Source organism: Arvicola amphibius, chromosome 3 (assembly GCF_903992535.2).
Source record: "Arvicola amphibius chromosome 3, mArvAmp1.2, whole genome shotgun sequence".
NCBI classification, from domain to species: Eukaryota; Metazoa; Chordata; class Mammalia; order Rodentia; family Cricetidae; genus Arvicola; species Arvicola amphibius.
Window position 1 is genome coordinate 170,329,824 of NC_052049.1, and position 18,427 is coordinate 170,348,250.

General features: G+C 43.3%; 2 protein-coding genes across 2 annotated transcripts in view; one reads left to right on the forward strand and one right to left on the reverse strand.

The window, feature by feature from the left end:
- Positions 1 to 18,427, forward strand: part of Acad11 (acyl-CoA dehydrogenase family member 11) — a 78,608-nt gene that overhangs the window by 44,419 nt on the left and 15,762 nt on the right. Inside the window, exon 14 of the mRNA XM_038324029.1 lies at positions 18,236 to 18,302. Coding sequence (XP_038179957.1) covers positions 18,236 to 18,302 — 67 coding nt within the window. The remainder of the gene's footprint in view (positions 1 to 18,235; positions 18,303 to 18,427) is intronic.
- Positions 19 to 4,872, reverse strand: Ackr4 (atypical chemokine receptor 4). Its single transcript, XM_038324032.1, has 2 exons — positions 4,822 to 4,872; positions 19 to 1,773 (listed from the first exon to the last, which is right to left on the reverse strand). The coding sequence occupies exon 2, from the start codon at positions 1,762 to 1,764 to the stop codon at positions 712 to 714; it is 1,053 nt and encodes a 350-aa protein (XP_038179960.1). The 5' UTR covers positions 1,765 to 1,773; positions 4,822 to 4,872; the 3' UTR covers positions 19 to 711.

Genomic DNA, 18,427 nt, shown 5'->3' on the forward strand with positions numbered 1-18,427 from the left:
AATTACAAATACTTATAATTTCCTCAACATAAGTTTCTTTATTAATTGGTTTTAGATCACCTGACTCAGAGCATGATGGGATTTTTTAACTTTTTATTTTAAAGTTGCTGTCTACTCAAAGGAAGTTACAAAATAGTACAGGATGGTCTTGGGGGCTCTTTACCTAGTGACTTATCACACGGGATGGTCCCGGATAACCCTTACCCATGACATCACACGGGATGGTCCCGGATAACCTTTACCCATGACATCACACAGGATGGTCCCGGATAACCCTTACACAGTGACTTATCACATGGGATGGTCTTGGGTGCTCATTAGCCAATGTTTTATATTTCATAATTACAGTTGCTATCAAAAGTAGGCAGTTGAAATTCCTATGTGGCACATCTAGATTTTAGTAGCCACCACTATAGTCAAGATGAAAACACCCCACCGCCATAAAGGCTTCCTCTTCTTCCCGCCATGCTGTTTTCCTGTAGTAACTTTAATTTCCAGGTTCTGCCCGTTTGTTGTTTCCTTTCTGGTGTCTGTCTTCATCACACCCCACCCTTTGCTCCTTCTTTGTTAGACATTGCAACAACAGTCTAGTGCTGGACACTTGAGTCTCAGTGTAACACAAATATTTTATATGAGTAAGAAACCTCACGTGTGTGTGTGTGTGTGTGTGTGTGTGTGTGTGTCCAAGAAAAAGCAGAGAGTATTTTATATTTAAATGGTAAAAGAACTGGTTGGATCTGTAGGAGCCTCGGAATCAAAAGGAATTTCCTCTGCGTTCTGTCTCTGTCTTCTCCAGGATCCATATTTCTTGGCCACCTTCATGATATAGGTTTTGAAGGAGGCCCCCATGAAGACATAGAGGACAGGGTTGAGGCAGCTGTGGAAGAGTGCAATGCTCTCTGTGACTTGGATGGCGACATCCATGCGCTTGCTCATGTCACAGTTGGTGATCAGCAAGTAGATGGCATCTATGGCTTGGCAGAACTTGACAATGTTGTAAGGCAGCTGGGTGACAATGAAAACTACAACCACCGTGAGCAGAACCTTGAGGGGGCGAGACTTTTTAATATTCGGCATCTTGACGAGCGTCCTTGCAGTGATGGCATAGCACACCCCCATGATAAGAAAGGGAACCACAAAGCCGATGCAGATTTCCAGCATCTGAATGGATGCCTTCAGGGATGTTCCCAGGTGGTGGGGAAAAATGGGAGTGCACCTGGCATTGTGATTCACGGTATAAAAAACCAGCTGGGGTATACTCAGCAAGGTAGCAGCCACCCACACACAGCCACATATGATCCAGCAGGGTCTCCCCGCTCCCGATTGGCTGGGGGCCTTAGTGATTGCCCAGTATCTGTCAATGCTAATACAAGCCAGAAACTGCATCCCAGAGACGAAGTTTACTGTGTACAGGGCCGAAGTTACTTTGCACATCGTTTTCCCTAGAATCCACCCATGGACTGCATTAACTGCCCAGAAGGGCAATGTGACCAGAAGCAACAAGTCTGCCACAGCCAGATTCAGAATGTACACATCTGTCTTGGTCCTCTGTTTCTTGTAATAGGCGTAAATTGCCACAACTGTGGAATTCCCTGCCAGTCCGATGACAAAGGCTATTGCAAAGAAGGCAGGGAGGAAGACTTTGGCAAACTGCCTGACCTCTTCTTTTATGCAGATCGTTTCATACTGGCTGTAGTCGTAAGTGTCGTTCATTTCATTTCCCTCGTAGTAATAGTCTGTTGGCTGGCTCTGCACTAGAGCCATGGCACCGAGCTGGACGGCAGGAAGAACACAAGACACTCACTTCAGCATTGCTTAAAAGGAAGCAGCTTTACCCAACATATGGTTTGTGTTTTCTCTAGAGAATAGCTTGTGGCTATCACATGTGTGAGCCTGGATCTCACTCTGAAAACTTTAATGGGAGCCACATTGAGCCCGTTCCCCCATCCTTTGTTCTTACACGTCTGTGTTCAGGAACTGGCATTTGTCCATGGCCAACAGACAATATCCTAAGGGATTCCCTAGTTATTACTAAATCCTAGATAAAGTTGAAGACTTTTAAGTAAATATAAGTTGTTTGGTTTTGTGGAATTTCTTTTTGTATGTGCTTATATGTGTGGTCTGCATGTATGTGGGTGGGTGTGAAGGCACATGTATGTGCATATATCTACAGATTGGAGTTGGCATTAGGAGTCATTAGATTACTCTGTACTTACTTCTTGAGGCGGAGGTTAGACCCAGAGCTGACCAGCAGAGTTGTTCTGATAGCCAGCTTGAACCACACAACCTTCCTCTATCTTCCGAGCGCTGGAAGTGTAGGTGGGCGCAAGCCCACTCCTCATTTTCATATGTGCTAGGGACCCAGACTCAAGTCCGCACGCTTGGACAGCAAGCATTTTAACCACAGGGCCATCTACCCAGTCTGGTTTTTCTTTGTTGTTTTTCGAGTTAGGGTTTCTCTGCATTAAAGTCCTAGCTGTCCTGGAACTAGTTCTTATAGACCAGACTCAGTCTGGTTTTTATAATAGAAAATTTCATCAAAGAACAGAAAAAATGTTGTAATTTTTACAAATAACTTGTCTTGTGGAGTTAGCTGTAATAAATTAAAATAAGTTGCCTTGCTTGAAAAAAGGAATGTTTTAATTTTTTTATTCTAGTGTTACTATAATTTAAATTTAAATAAATTAACTTGGCATTTGTATAGAGCATTAATGTTGACTTTTCTACAGGAAAACCTCATTTAGTCAGCTTGCCTCCCAAGCCTGTAACTACTTGTGTCCGCTGGTCCCTCTCATGTCCCCTGGTCCCTCTCGTGTCCCCTGGTACCACTTGTGTCCCGGTCCTTCGAAGCTGAAAATTGGCACTGACCTGGACTTCTCACTTACCTAGATCCCCTTGTTTCCAGTTAGTCTATAAGTTTGTTCACTCTTACTTGCTTGTTTTATTTTGATTTTTTTTTCCCTGAGACAGAATCTCACTCTGTAGCCCAAATTAGCAATTCTCCTGCCTCAGCCTCCCCAGTACTGGGATTATAGGTGTGAGCCACCACACCTAGTTTGCATGTTCAGATTTTACCTTGCAAATGGGTCTCAGATCTTCCTGCCCTTGCGGTCTTCAGACTTGTGCCATCTGCCCACTATGGCCCTTCTGATTGTATACACGCACGCACGCAAATGCATACACACACACACACACACACACACACACACTCACACTCACATACTGCACTGTCTTCCTGGCTGGAATCTACTGTTCTTCATCTTTCTCACCAACTTTCCTGTGAAAACCATTCTTTACCTGTCGGTATTGTACCTCTGACTTGCCAGTCTAATGCCCCCTCATCTAGCTCTGCACCGGGAAGCACCTCCCTTCCTGAGAAAGAGACAGCACAGGGTCCACAGAATGGACTCCAAGACTCCCTCCTGCTTCCTCTCCCTTCCCTGTCTCCACACAGTAGACAGGAGGGTGCTGCGTTGCCAGCTGTTGGAGACACAGGCTGTTCTGATGTGCATCACCATCGTTCCCACCTGCCCTTAACCCAGCACTACTTTCTGCCCTCCCTTTATGAGTAAGTTAGTTTGGGTTTTCCTCCCCAGAAGATTCACCCTCAATCAAGGATGTGACTCCATCCTGTGGAGAAAATGTATCTCCCAGCTCTTAGTTCTCTGCAGTCTGAGCAGTTTGATTTCTGGTTGTGATTGAAGCATTTATTACATACCAGGTACATTCTAGCTGCTCATTAAATAGCTGTCAGGTTCTGACACAACATAATAAAACATGACATGACATAACATAACATAACATAACATAACATAGAAGCCGTTAAAGCGGAATGGATGTTGGATGTGTTAGGGGTCTCCTGTCTCAAACTCAGGAATCACACGCTGGCCAATAGCACTGCAGTGTATCAAGAAAAGCTTGCACTGAATTCACAAATATTACTATGAATATTACAATGACTTTCATTGTTTTTATTGCCTTTTCTTTCTTAGCTTCTCTATCTTGATTGGCCATTTTTGTCCTTCAAAGAATCCCTGGTCTTACAGAATCACTCATGAAAACAGCATTTTCAAAACAGTACAGGAAAGAACATGAAGTTTCTAGAGAGGTCTTTAACTTGCTAACTCTTCTTTGGATGACTAATGTAAAGGTGCCACTTAGGGAAGGTGCTCCCTGAGGCAGGTGCTGCTGAGGGGTTTTCTTTATGATACAGAAAGCAAGCATCAACAGTCTGCAGTGGCTACTTTGTCCTTAAAGGCGGTGCAGAAGCTGCACTGGCAGCCTCCTGTAGCCTCCACCGTTTCTGCTTTAATTATTAACACAATATGACTTGGTTCTTTCCTCTCTGTTACCACAGAAATCTTGAACTTGATGACAAAGAGCAACAGAACCAAATAAAATATAAGGGCAAGTATGACTTTTCCAACAGCATAAGAAAATCAGAATAGGAATAGAGGTTATTTGCAAAACTTACCCTTCTGCAGATATATAGGAAGACTTTCAACTGTTTTTTAAATTATTTTCAAGACAAAAAAATATTATAAAGAGCAGAAAGAAATGATCTGGTAAACTCTATTAGCTCCCTGACAAACCAGCAATGGTATTGAAAATAATATATTCTTCTTGATATATTCATATTTTCACTTCAAGGTTAAAGTGTAGAGATGTTCTTAAATAGCCTTTTTTGGCCCATGTAAATGTTTAAACTCTCATGCACCAAGCCCCCCATCCCTCACTAAAATAAAAATGCAAAATCTTTGGGCTTAAAAAATTTTTTTAAATGTATATTTAGGTCAAAAGGAGAAAAAGAAAGGAACCAACCTGTTTGAGCTGGGAGTCCGCAGTCTTGAGTGCGGAGGCGAGCGAAGGCCCTCTGACTCACAGGGCTCTTGTTTTCCCTTTTTACACCCCGCCTTTATCTTGGATCCAAGAGGGCTTTCCTGAAATTTAACCTCTGGAGCACTTGATTAAGTGCTCTGTAAAGCCTTCCTGTGGAGTCCAGCCAAATTCTTAAATGTCTGCATACAGATGGAAGGAATTCCAGTTTGGCTCCCAAACTGCAGGATTGTCAGGTCCCACTCAGCTCAGGGGAAGAAGAAAGTGCCCCTAGCTTGCCAGCTCCTGCTCAGCCAAGAGGGGGACACTGAGAGCAGCATCTCGAGGCCACGGGCGGGCGCTGTTGGGGAAAGCTACAGAAATACTTGAGAAGGTTACTTTGTCTAAGAGAGGTAATTGAAATGATTTTAACCCCGAAAGTTATCCTTTTGAAAGCCAAATTATGTAAGATTTAAGTTCCAGGCAGTCCCAGCAGAACTTACTGTTTCCCTTCAGCGGGAGTGCGTGCTTTGTCTACTTCTGCAGTAGGCTCACTGTAGTGTTCTCTCTGGGGTTCAAAGCGTGTCTTTCGCGGTGGCTTTCTCTTGTTTTTCTTAGAACCTTTTCATCAAGAGCCAAATACAAGCCTTCAGAAATCCTCTGTGTGGAGAGCCTGTTTTCCCAGGCTGCCGAGCAAATGCACGTTAGACAAGGAGCCGATGAGTGTAGAATTGGTCCTCCTGCCCTATTTGACCTCAGCTCACTTCACATTTGCATAGTATTGCCTCATTTTCTCATGCACAGCCAGCCCAAGAACCCACCTGCGGAATTTATTTTAGACCCAGGCCCTTTTTGTCCTCTCAGTGTTGATTCATGCAAAAAGAGACTCACATGTATCTGCCATCATCACTATTTCTCCCAGTATATGTCTTGGGGTCAAGTAGACCTCCTCCTGCCCCGCTACCTCTCTTTGAGGAAGCATCATTTGCATGCAGCAAAACCAGCTTACACTAAGTCGTGCCATTTGCTACTTTCCATGGTGTAAGCATTCAACCATAGCCAGTCTTAAGAACCAAAGTAAAGCTACTGAATGAGAAGTCACTAACAGAGGCACGTAATCAGCGCTTCTGAGCAGGTGCTAGCACCTTTGTTCTCTTTGTTAATGCTTGTGGGTGGTTTTGTCCACCTGTATGTCTGTGCACCACATTTCTGCAGCCAGATCTGCTGGAACTGGAGTTACAATTGTGAGCTGCCATGTGGGTGCTGGAATTGAACCCTGGACCTCTAGAAGAACAGCTAGTGTTCCCAACTGCTGAGCCATCTCCTCAGGCCCAACTAGTACTGTTTTACTGGGGAGATAGAAGCACATTCGTGAATAGGTAAAGACAATGTAGACTTGGGAATGTAGCTTGATAGGTACAAGCCGAGCATGGCAGAAAGCCCTGCCTTGGTTTTCAGTCCCATGTAAGCAAGGTATACTGACTCACATCTGTAATCCCATCTCATGAGCTTGAGACTGGGCTGGCCGGGGCTACATTAGCTTTGACTAAAAAGAGAGAGGGAGGCTGAGGGAGGGGAAGAGGGTGGAAAAAATATGATGGTATATACATATGCACCGTGGACTTCAGTGCTGTCATGAAGAGCAAAAGTCTGCCATTGTTAGGGAACCGGATACAATTATGATCATTTCAAGCAAAGTAAGCTAGACCTAGAAACACACACACACACATACACACACACACACATATTCTCTTATTTATGAAAGCTAAAAGTCAAAGGGGGGGGCTAATTGGAAAGAGGAAGGGAAAGGAGGAAAAGAAATGGGGGTGTGTGGTTAAATACACAATAGACTTGGATAAAGATGGCGTCACACAACCTGTTTGCTTTGTAAAATGTACATACCTGATCTTTTAAAGTGTTCTTCCCACGGCTGGCCATCCTTCCAGTCTCTCACCACCCTCAAGAGGACGCTGCCTTTCTTGCTCCCCTGTCTGGCCTAGTGTACCTGGCCTCTCTTCCCTTACCTCTAATCTTGTCCTTCTGTATATCAGGGATAGAGAAGGTAGGCATCCAGCCCTCCACGCAGTTAGCAGTGCCTTACGATGCCCCTCGGGTCTGCCCTTTCCAGCCCTTCACGCCCCTCACCTCATCCCATACTGCTCACTCCTTCGCCTGCCGCGTCTCTCTCCTGGCTGCTCCCAGGCACAATTCTAAGGAGGTCTCTGTACTGTCTTTCCAATCCGTCTACAGTGTGCCTTCTCCCAGTATCTACAAGGCTCATGCCTCATCCTTAGCTCCCTTTCTTCTACAGTCCAGGACCATCTGACCCGGGAATAGTGCTGCCCATGTGGACCATACCCTCCTATATCCATTAGCAACTAAGACAATCTCCCAGAGACATGCCAACCTGCTTGTTTTAAGCTGATCTTAGAAATCTTTCAAAGAGTTCCTTCTCATATGACTCCAAGTGACAGTTAAAGCTGACAAGGATGCTCTCATAGACCTCACGGCCCACTCTTAGGACTGTATGATCTTTCCTGTCTTCCACGGCTGTCTTGTCCATTGTGTTTCTCCAGCATTTACGTAGTTATCTTAGTCATGATGCCAGCCTGTCAGATAATAATAATATGGATCAATGTATCAGTCAGGCTATGCAACATCCTCCTTAGATGTAGTTTGATACCGGGATTAAAGTTCTTACTTCACATATGCAATGTTAGACTTTCCCCATTTTACCATGTTATCTCTGACACATTTCTGGTATTCCACGATGCTACCTGATATGTAGTCCTAATATTGCTTTATGTATGATTGAATATATCCCCTCCTTTTTCTTGTTTATCCTACCCTAAGAAACTACATATTTTCTTATAAATTGGATTCTTATCTTATAAACCAGTTATAAGTTTATAATAATCTGTACATCTTTTGAATTAAAAAAATCATTTTCTTCAAGTGTAAGTCCTCAGGACATAAAGGGTGCCAGGACTGAGCTGGTACTTGTGGCATGGTGCCCTGGGCTCCACCTCATTTGAGTCATGGTTATAGACCCTTGGCTATGCCGTGCTTTCATTTCTCCAGATACAGCTAGGGTTGGTGCTAACGGGAAATTTGATAAAATATGAAAGGCAGCTGGGTGTGGTAGCTCAGGCTTGTAATCCCAGCTCTCTGGATGCTGGGACGAGAGGATCACTGGTTCAGCACCAACCTAGGCCATACAGCGAAGCCTGACTCAAACCAAACAGCAGATAAATAAATTAAATGCATAAATAAAGAAGGAAGGAAGAACTGGTAGTCACATGAACTGAGGACAGAGCAAAGCGTTGCCCACGAGGGCGACTTTCAGAGCACTCGATGCGTATTCTGTTGGATTTTTCCCCTTTTAGCCTCTCTTCCATTTCTTCTCAGAATCTTTATGATTCTTGCTTTCTTCAAATGGACTGTAAAAAATTATCTCCTGTCTTAACATAACAGTGCCTTTGGGTCCCTCAAAATGTCTCTCTCTGCATCCATTTCTGGCTCTCCTGCTGGTGTTACCACTTTGCCTGCTGATAGGTGTTTGACTGAACTACATGCTACCCTGTCACCTAGAACGCCACTGGTGTTGGGCTGTGCACTGAGCGTTGCTGAGACAACCTCAGCTCTTCTTTTCTAGTGTCCATATTACATGTTTAATTCATATTATATGTATTTTTAATGTCACATTTTTGCTTAAGCAGAAAGCATCTTTATCCAAGCTCACCATCAATGAGCTTCAGCAGAAGTAATAGTTGCGTGTATTACCATAATTTGCTTTATTATTTCTTAAGCAATCTTGTATTTTCTTAGTGTTATACATCACATCTGCAGAGTGATATCTTTGTAGATAGTGTGATGAAATGAACTCAATCATAGGAACTTTGAAGACTGTAATGATGTATATATACATTAGCCTCTTGTCTTTTATGCCAAAAAGAGTGTCAGCATGATTCGCTTGTATTCGTGATCTTGAATCCTTCCATGTTGGTGTGTAGAAAGCTCCCACATCCTATTAGAGGCCTCTGTGGTGGACATAGCACAGCAAGCTTCCACAGTCCTGTTGCACACTGGACACTCTTCACAGTCAATACTGCTGCAGTGAATATTCACGTGTCCCTGCCATTCCACAGAGGGACAGCCATACAGTTACAGGATAAATAGATGATAGAGGTTGGGTGGGGGGAGCCAGAGACTGCGTGAGTCTGTAGTTTTGGTGGAGTTTGCCAGTTGTGTTCCTTAGGAATGGTTTTACTTTGTTATTCTACCAGCAGTATGTAGAAGGGCCTGCTTTCCTCAAAGCCTCCACAGTAGACTGTAGTGTAGTAACCCTTTCCTTTCTACCACGCCCAGGCCAGCCCCATGTGAAATACCGAATCAAAAGCTGCTGTAAATAGGACTTTGACATTTAGCTATAAAATGGTATTTCATTGTTGCTTTATTCTGCTTTGATTTGGGGGACTGATAAAATTAAATGCTGGGAAAGTCTCTTTTAATTCTTCTCTGTTCCTTTTGTGAATTTGTCTTTTGCTTATCTTTACAATGGGTCCCAGATATTTTAATGCTCTAAGAAGGTATTAAATATTTCATTTAAAATGCTGAAAGAATTTTCCAGTTTTCTGATATTTACCTCTTAATATAAAATAACTTTATATTGACAAATAATTTGATCCTGTACTTACACTTACAGTTTTGTGGGATTGTTGATTTTGTTTGTTTGTTTTTATCTTTCTCTGTTTGGGGGGGTTGTTTTGTTTTTGTTTTTTTGAGACAGAGTTTCTCTGTGTAGCCTTGGCTGTCCTGGAACTTGATCTTCTGTTAAACTAGGATGACCTTGAACTCAGAGATCCGCCTGCCTCTGCCTCCCTAGTGCTGGGGTTAAAGGTGTGTGCCACCATACCTGGCTGTTTTTTTACTTTGGTTTGTTTTTACTGTGGTTTGTTTTTATTTTGAGGAGGGTCTTAGGTAGCCCAGGCTTTCCTTGAACTCAGTACGTAGCCAAGGATGGAACTGAACTCATGATCCACTACCTCCATCAACTAAGTGCTGGGATCACAGGCACACACCAGCACACTTAGCCTCATTTATATTTTAGATTTTAAAGTTCCAACCCAAAGATCTATGAATATTACTTTTCACTTGTTGATTGTTGCCGCGCACCGCGCCCCCGTGTCTGCGTTCAGTGCGCTATAACCCAGTTACCGAGCTTCGGGCAAGGGGCAGGAGGTTAAAATACACAAACACATGCAGACAGAGAGACAGAGACACGGGTCATCCTTGAATTCCCCAAGAATGCCCCCTTTATTGTGTTCAGGGGCAGATTATATAGAGATAGCCACGCCCCAGCCAAACCCACCAGAAACCACTCTCCTGCCATCAGGAACTCCTGAAGGTCTCGTGCTCAGAGCAGCTGTAGGCACTCAGATCAGGGGATTACAAGAAATTCAGGATCTAGGGTCTCACTGCTCCCAACAGTTTGTGGGTTGATTCTTTAAATGTTTTGAAAGCTTCAACCCTAGTCTATTTGGAGTTCATTTTGATCCGTTTACAGCAGCATTTAACACTTAGCAATCATCAGTCTTTCCAAGGCTGGCTTAACATGTGCTGAGGGCGGATTGCCCTTTAGAAATGGCGTGAGCTCTGAGAAAACACATTGGATAATTTCCCCCTTACTCATGGCCTTGGATGATAAGCTTTCCCAAGTGGGAATTTTATTATAAGAAGGGTCTTAACTCATAATGTTTTCATCCTAATTTGAGCCATTACTATTAGAGCTGAAGCCGAATTAAGTATAAGCGTTTTTACTCCAGCAAGTTCGTATTGGTAGAAAATATGACCTCGAGACCTCCTGGGTGGCTGGCTACGCTCTGTGTGGTACCATGTGTTTATGTCACTTTCTAGCCACATACACAGCGGTCATGATAATTCTAGTTGCCATTTTTCCTTCTGTGGGAAACTGATCTTTGATTGCTAACCATGTGAATTAGGAGCCTCTAAAGCTAGCGTCAAAGGATGGAATTCGTAGTCTGACTGGATGCTGGCACTTGAAGTGTCTTGCAATACAGTCTGCTGCGCTGAGAACAAACATCCTTATCTTGGGCATCTGTTTTTGCTCACAAGGCCTGTGACCCCAGATATGCTGGCGTGTTCTCTGGACCCTGCCTTTCCTCTGGCCTGTCTCATTTCTGACATTCCGTATCCTGTTCAGTAACTAAAGCACATAAAAGAGGGGATTCTCTTTTCTAGAAGGCTGTTCCAGCTGCCACCCCTGCCAAGTTCTGCCTGGAGCTTGGACAGCTTGATATATTTATGAGGATTTGCATCTCGTTCTTCTGAATCAGCCAGGTTAATTGCAAAACATTTTAAGTTTTATCAATTGTGTATTCCCCCTGACTTCCTCTATTTAACAGTCAGCAAAAGAGCCAAGTTAGATGTTTTTGGTTTTAGAATCTGAATTATTCAAAAAAGAATCTGAATTATTTTCCATGTATTAATGAAAAAGATAAAAATTAAAGAATTGTTTGCCTAATGTTTTGAGTTTTTTTTTTTTTAAATCGATCTGTGATCTATTGAGGGTTTAAATGAGGAAGAGCCTAAAGCATTTTCATTCTGAAAAACATGGTTTTAGAAATTCTCATTCTAAATAGGAAAGAAAGAGGGTTGTGAGCCTAAGTTCCAGGAATGGTAGAGATTATGCTCGTTTGTTACATAGTCTCATGTAGCCCAGGCTGGCCTTCAACTCAGTATGAAGCTCAGGATGACCTTGAACTTCTGAGCCTCCTATCTCTGCTTCCCTTCCCAAGTATGTGATTACGGGAAATACTGCTACTCCCCATTTTGTCGTATTTATTTATTTATTTATTTATTTATTTATTTATTTAATGCGGTGTTGGGGGTTTGACCCAACTTCACACAGGCTAGGCTAGCACTCTACCCGCCCCAACCCCGACCCCAACCACAGCTCCAGCCCAGGTTGCTCTTCTGACGGCATCAGCTTCTTGTACGACTTGTAATGAAAATGATGTCAGTCTGTCCAGATCCAGTCTTCAGCAGTGTGCTCACCGAGAAGGTGGTGTGTTGCATGGGGCATGAAGAATTAGCCTTGCGGCTTATGGGCCTCTAGGTTCTGGCTCTAACTAGGAAAATATTATTGAGGAGTTCAGAGTGAGTTGTTATATTAAAAAAATTTTTACTCTGCGATTTCTAAGAAAGCATGATGTCATGGGGCCTGGAGAGACTGCTCGGTGGTTAAGAATACAGACCGGTTCTCCACAGGACTGGAATTCAGTTCCCAGCACCTACACTGGGCAGCTTACAGTCCAGGAGGATCTGACCCCTCTGGATTCTGTGGGCACCTGCACTGCACTCATGTGCACCCCCCCCCCACACACACACAATTTAAAATAATTTTTAAAATCTGAAAAACAAAGCATAATTTCATTTGATTACAGAGTCTGTGCAAATCAAAGAGGGACAATCTCCCAGAGAAGGAATTGTAGCTAAGACACCCACAATGAAAGAGAGAGATTGCCCAGAAACAGTAAAACTCCTCTTTCCTGTTGCTTTTGTTGGTCATTTGTCTGTCACTAAGCTAAGGCTTTGAACTGATTAACGTGGAAGAAAGGTTTGTTCCTGCTCAGGGCTGTAGAGACTCTGGTCAATGGTCAGATGGCCCTAGTGCTCTGGACCCCTGGAGCGATGCTCAGTGGCAAGGGGAGGGGTGCAGAGGTGGCCTGGGGACATAGCAGAGCAGAGCACTTAGCCACAGCCATGAGGTAAACAAGGAAGAAGAGAGAACTGAGGTCCGTGGTCCTCTTTCCAGGCATATCCAACATGACTTAATGTCTAAGCCCCACATCCTAGGGCTCCACTGCCTCCTGTTAGTGCTCCCCGGCAACAGTCCTTTTTTAACACAGGGGACCTGAGGGAATATTTAATGTTTAAACGAGGGCATTAGTGACATACAGCAAGCGTGCTCTGCTGAATTGAAACCCCTGTTGAGCCATGCCAGCACTGACCCAGCAGGCTACTTGAGACATGGCAGTGTGTTTTATTTCAGTAACTTTGCGTTTTTTCATATTTATGCTTGTACAATTGCTTCTTTTTCTTTTAATGAAAAACATGCATTCCTCTTTAGTGTCATAGTTTCCATTTCCCTTTCTTTGAAGCAATTGGATTTAGTAATAAGATTATGTTGCAAATGCCCAGCAGGGTGGAAAAACGATTCCACATATGATTGCCAGCTTTGCTATTTAAATTTCCCGTTTCAGTTAGTTAGAAGACACCTCCCTTCCTAGTTACCCATAGAGGTCACATGTACACATCTCTGACTGCGTGTTCAGACAGTTCTGGTGGCTGTGCCTGTGGAAGCATCGGAGCTATGATTCAGGCACAGCTGAGGTGTGCCCTTGACTTGATGCCAGCCTGAGAACGAGTGGAGGTGCCTTCCCTTTCATGGAGGAAAGCAATTTTGTGGGGTTTTTTTTTTTGTTGTTGTTGTTTATTAATTTTTTTTTATTATTTCACATACCAACCACAGTTTCTCTTCCCTCCTTTTTTCCCATTTCCTCCTCCACACCTCATTGGTACACCACCCTGCATCCACTCCTCAGAAAGGTAAGGCCTCCCATGAGAGTCAACAAAGCATGGCATATCAAGTTGCCAGTGGTGGCGCAAGCCTTTAATCCCAATACTTAGGAGCCAGAGGCAGGAGGATCTCTTTGAGTTTGAGGCCAGCCTGGGCTACAGAGCTAGTTCCAGGATAGCCAGGACTATTACACAGAGAAAACCTGTCTTGAAAAACTGTCTTGAAAAACAAACAAATAAACAAAATTAGACTAGTTTGTGTTTTTAAAATCCATTTAAATGTTTCACTAGGCAGAGTGTGTATGTAGGATTTCTGGAATTACACATAATCACATGTGAGGAAGTGGCCCTCTGTAACAGGAGACGCTCCCCACTGTTTGTGGGTTTTTTTTGTTCAGATTAAAGAAAAACTGGGGGAGAAAAATGAAAACCACATGCAGCCTCCCTCTCCCAGCCGGGAGCTATAATCTGTTTATAAGATGGCAGGCTTTGCTTTGCTTTCCTCCTTTTTGTGGTGGGGGTTGTTGAACAGAGTCTCACCACGTAACTCACTCAGGTTAGGAACTCGGGATCCTCCCACCTCAGCCCCACTCCCCACACGGAGTGCTGGGATGGCAGGCATGTGGTACCGCACCCAGTTTGGCACTATACCCTGCTTAGTTTTGAAATATTTTTTAAGTTCCTATTGTCTAGTTGAAATGGCAACAAATAAGAGCAACTCTACCAGCTTGCTCATCCCCACCCCACCACATGGCAATGTCATGCCCTGGGGGACAGCAGTGTCTGCTTTCTGATTTCCACTTTGATTCAAGGTGACCAACTTTTCCCTCATTCCCCATCTGATGTGGGTTTCGCTGCCTGGGGGATTAGCCTCCAAAAGGGCAGGGCTTCAAGTGACTTGGGTTTTTGTTGTTGTTGTTGTTTTGTTTTGTTTTGTTTTTTATGTGAAGCGGTTATGGAAAAGACATACATTCCCTTGATGGTTTCCTTCATTCCTTCAACCCTTTTCTTTTTTCTTCTTTTGCATTTTCTATTCTTTCTCTTATTCTTGATGTTTTTCTTCTAACTCATTTTAACTCTGTCATAATATTCTTTCCCTTACAGCTTATATACCCCAGCAAAATCTTTCAGGCAATATAAAAATTACAATGTGGTTACACTCTGTTTTTCAAGTGAATGATTACCATGACTACAAGTAAAAAATAGCATGTTTCCATATCCCTTACATGATTAAATATTTTATGCATTACAGGTAAAAACAAATTATCCCAAGAACCCACATACATTTATACCTAAGCAGCTTGTTATAGATTAATCATGTGGCAAACAAGATATTCTTCTCAGTCAGGTCTTTTACTGGTAAATTGTGTTTTGCAGTTACAAAGGAAGAGCCAATTACTTTATTATTTATATTGAAAGGTAATCTTATAAGGAATCTTAGAGGAATCACAAACCTGAACTTTTATACATTAAAAAAAAAACAATCAATCAGCTCTGCTTTAAATCTTTAGGGTGCATACCTCCTCGTCAATAGTTTTTTATATCAGGAAATTGGGGGCAGAATTGGATACAAAGAATTTATCATCATCTTTGGTCATCAACCAATCCTAGCAAGAAAGAGCCATCAGCTAGTAATAACTGGGCTGCTTTGCTCTTGTTTCCTGACCTTAACGAGTTCCTCACTCAACTCTGTGCCTTTCTAAAACTTTAGATTGTCTTCTTGGGTTTTTCACCTAAAGCTATTATCAAAACATCTGTTCTAACCTGAAGTTATTATAGGGCTTTGTTTCAGCTAACAATGCATAGCAAAACCTGTGACTTCATCTTTCAGCATTCAGATTAAAGGAATTTGAGCCAGCCTGGCTCCTGGGACTCAATTGCTTTTCTTAATTATTAACTTGCACTGCGATCTGTGTGATCTATGCAGTTCCTTAGGTGAAACTCGCAGGCCCTTTCCTTGCATTTATTTATTTTTCTTCATCAATACTCTGTATGAACTAACATTGTTATTACCAATTAGACAGTACAGCTTAGGAAGAAATCATCTGCATAATAATCCATATTGGTAAAAATGCCCAGTAGAACAGGACGTTTCTGTGAGATAAACACACTATATCACGGGCAGTGGGAATCTCCCCACTCCCATTCTCACCATGTGTAAAGGCAAAGACATTCTGGAGTCTGTGGCCTTTGACCTTACCTATCCAAGATTTACCCATCAGGGTTTTGCCTCCTGGTGGTCTGACACCCTGAAGTCAGTTGCCATCCACTGCTCCTCTGACATGGCCACCAACTATAGTGAGCACATTACTTCTGTCCTCCAGTCTGTCATTCTTATGGGAATGCAAGCTGCTCCATTTTTTAGTTAGTCCTTGGCCACTTTCATGGCCTCCTTTCCCTGTCCCTCTGCAGGACTCTGCTGTCTCTGTCTGTTTCCCTGGTGTTCTTGCCCTCACCCATTTCCCAGATATTATTGGAGTCTCTCATCTCTCAATGGCCACCAACACCCTAACCCTGCTTCACTTCCTCTGTTTCCTTTTCTCTACAGTTTAGCCTTCACTGTATTTTGACATCTTTGTCTCAGTGGGCATCTCAACAGTGTTGGGAGGTAGACACCGTTCTGCCATTTTGAATCCTTCCAGACTGTTTTTAGGAAAGCTATCAGCTCAGTTTTCGTGTGTGTGTTGTTTCTGGTGTATAGTGTCCTGTTTCCTTGGTGTCTCCTCAGTTAGATTGAAAACCTGCCAGAGCTACAGGGCTGAACCCACTTTATCCTGCTGCTTCTCGAGAGTCACAGACCCAAATGTGAGGTGTTTCAGATGGTGTGAAAAGCAGATTGCCTCCAATCCCCCCCCCCCTTTTTCTCTCTCCACCCTCCCCTTCCAAAGTCCTTTCCCTTGTCCACTCTGCCTTCAGCTTTCTCCCAGGAACGTTTAGCGTCTTCTCTGCATCCTCTCCCAACCCTCTCCAGTCTCAAGATGGAAAACAACTGTTTGCGGGGACAGTCTCCACTCGCTGTTCCCAGGCCCTCCACGGCAGCAGCACACTTCTTCCTAACCCTGCCGCTCATGGTAATCCTCTCGGAACTGGTGTTGAGCAGTGTTGGGACTTAATCATTTCCAGTTCACAACTAGTCTTGCTTCGTCTCTACTCCCGTTCCTTCCTTCTCCAGATTATTTTGAAATAAATCCCAAATGTCACGTGATTTCCTCACAGATGTTTTAGTGTGTGTCTCCACAAGGGCGCTTCATAAATATGACCATAATACCATTAGCACACCAAAGCTACTAAAAGCTCCAGCAGATCCAGGGAGTGCAAATGTCAAATCGTTTCATAGTTGCCACTAATACTCTGTGTTTTGCTGCATCAAGCTGGGATCCCAGTGAAGCCCGAAAGTCTCTGTTGGTTGGTACGACTTTTTTTTTTTTTTTTTTTTTTTTTTTTTTTTTTTTTTTTTTGGTTTTTGGTTTTTGGTTTTTCGAGACAGGGTTTCCCTGTAGTTTCTAGAGCCTGTCCTGGAACTAGCTCTTGTAGACCAGGCTGGCCTCGAACTCAGAGATCCGCCTGCCTCTGCCTCCCAAGTGCTGGGATTAAAGGCGTGTGCCACTACCACCCGGCTTGGTACGACTTTTAAATCCCTTCTAAACATACAAGCTACATCATCTCCATCTCCTGGAATTTTATAGATTTTTTTCAACTATTTGACGTAATTCCTTACATGTCTCACTAAATGTTTATTTGATTTGAAATCTATTGAACTCTCTTAGTATAAAAAATTAGAAAAGAGAATTTGATCATCTGAGAGTCAGATAGATATGGTCAGCAGTCTGATACAGTTCTTTTTCGCTGTGTAATTAGAAAGCCAGTCAATTAGTAGTTTCCTCAAGGGGCCAGGTACAAAGAATTACAAAGTGTACTTTTTTAAGAATCACATTTATGGCCAGGTGGTTGTAGCGCATGTCTTTAATCCCAGCACTTGGGAGGCGGAGAGAGGTAGGTGGATCTCTGTGAGTTCGAGGCCAGCCTGGTCTACAAAGAGCTAGTTCCAGGATAGCCAGAGATGTTACACAGAGAAACCCTGTCTTGAAAATCCAAAATCAAAAAAAAAGAATTACTTTTATTTTGCAAATGAATGCAAGTGTGTGTGTGTGTGTGTGTGTGTGCGTGTGTGTGTGTGTGTGTGCATGCTTGTGAGAGTGTGTGCATGCAAGAGTGCGTGCATGCATGGAGGTCAGAAGACAGCTGAGTTAACTCAGATCGTCAGTCTCGGCTTCACCCTTACCCTCTGAGTCCTCTCACTGGCCCTTCGGTGTGCTTCTGCAAGGTCCTAAGGAGGAATTCTCACCAACCCTGAAGTGTGATAAAATAAGATTTTACATTCAAAGTAGAATAACTTTGTGGTGTCTAATTTTCACCCTTAGTAAGCCTATAAATAACCCTACCATCTGAAGATGGAATCAGGGCCTAGAAGATATTACATCAGACTAATAAAATTTTACAGCCTTTCCTGCGAACTAACGCCTGAAGTGGTGTGAATGAGAGCAAGGCCACTTTTGCCTCGCGATCACAGCTGTTTCGCGTTGCTTTGACATCTGTGTATTTTGGCACAGCAGCTTTCATTAATGGAGTCCAGTCTTGTCCTTGCCTCTTCCTTCTCCTTGAATGATGCAGCATGGACGAAGTGTTATTTTAATGAATCAAATAATGCCCCCCCCTTTTTTTGACGGGAAATAAACGTGAAGAGAGTAGAGCCCTCAGAGTGAAGTGTGAAATAGGAGCTCTTCCTTTGCTCACTCCGCTCCTTTTCTCCTGGTCTTAGGAGCTGGGAATCCCAAGTGTAAAATCGCAGTTGTTTTGGGAAGAACGGAAACTGCTTCTGTATCCAGGTAACAAAGCGGTTCTGCTGGAGAGGACCACGAAAGTGAGCCAGGTGTTCTTTATGTCCATCTAGGCCCTTAAAGTGTGCCACGTGGGCATCCTGCCGCAACAGGAGATACGTTAATTCTTCATG

Coding starts and splice junctions, on each gene's coding strand:
- Ackr4 (XM_038324032.1), bottom strand. CDS start 1,764: ATGGCTCTAGTGCAGAGCCAGCCAACAGACTATTACTACGAGGGAAAT.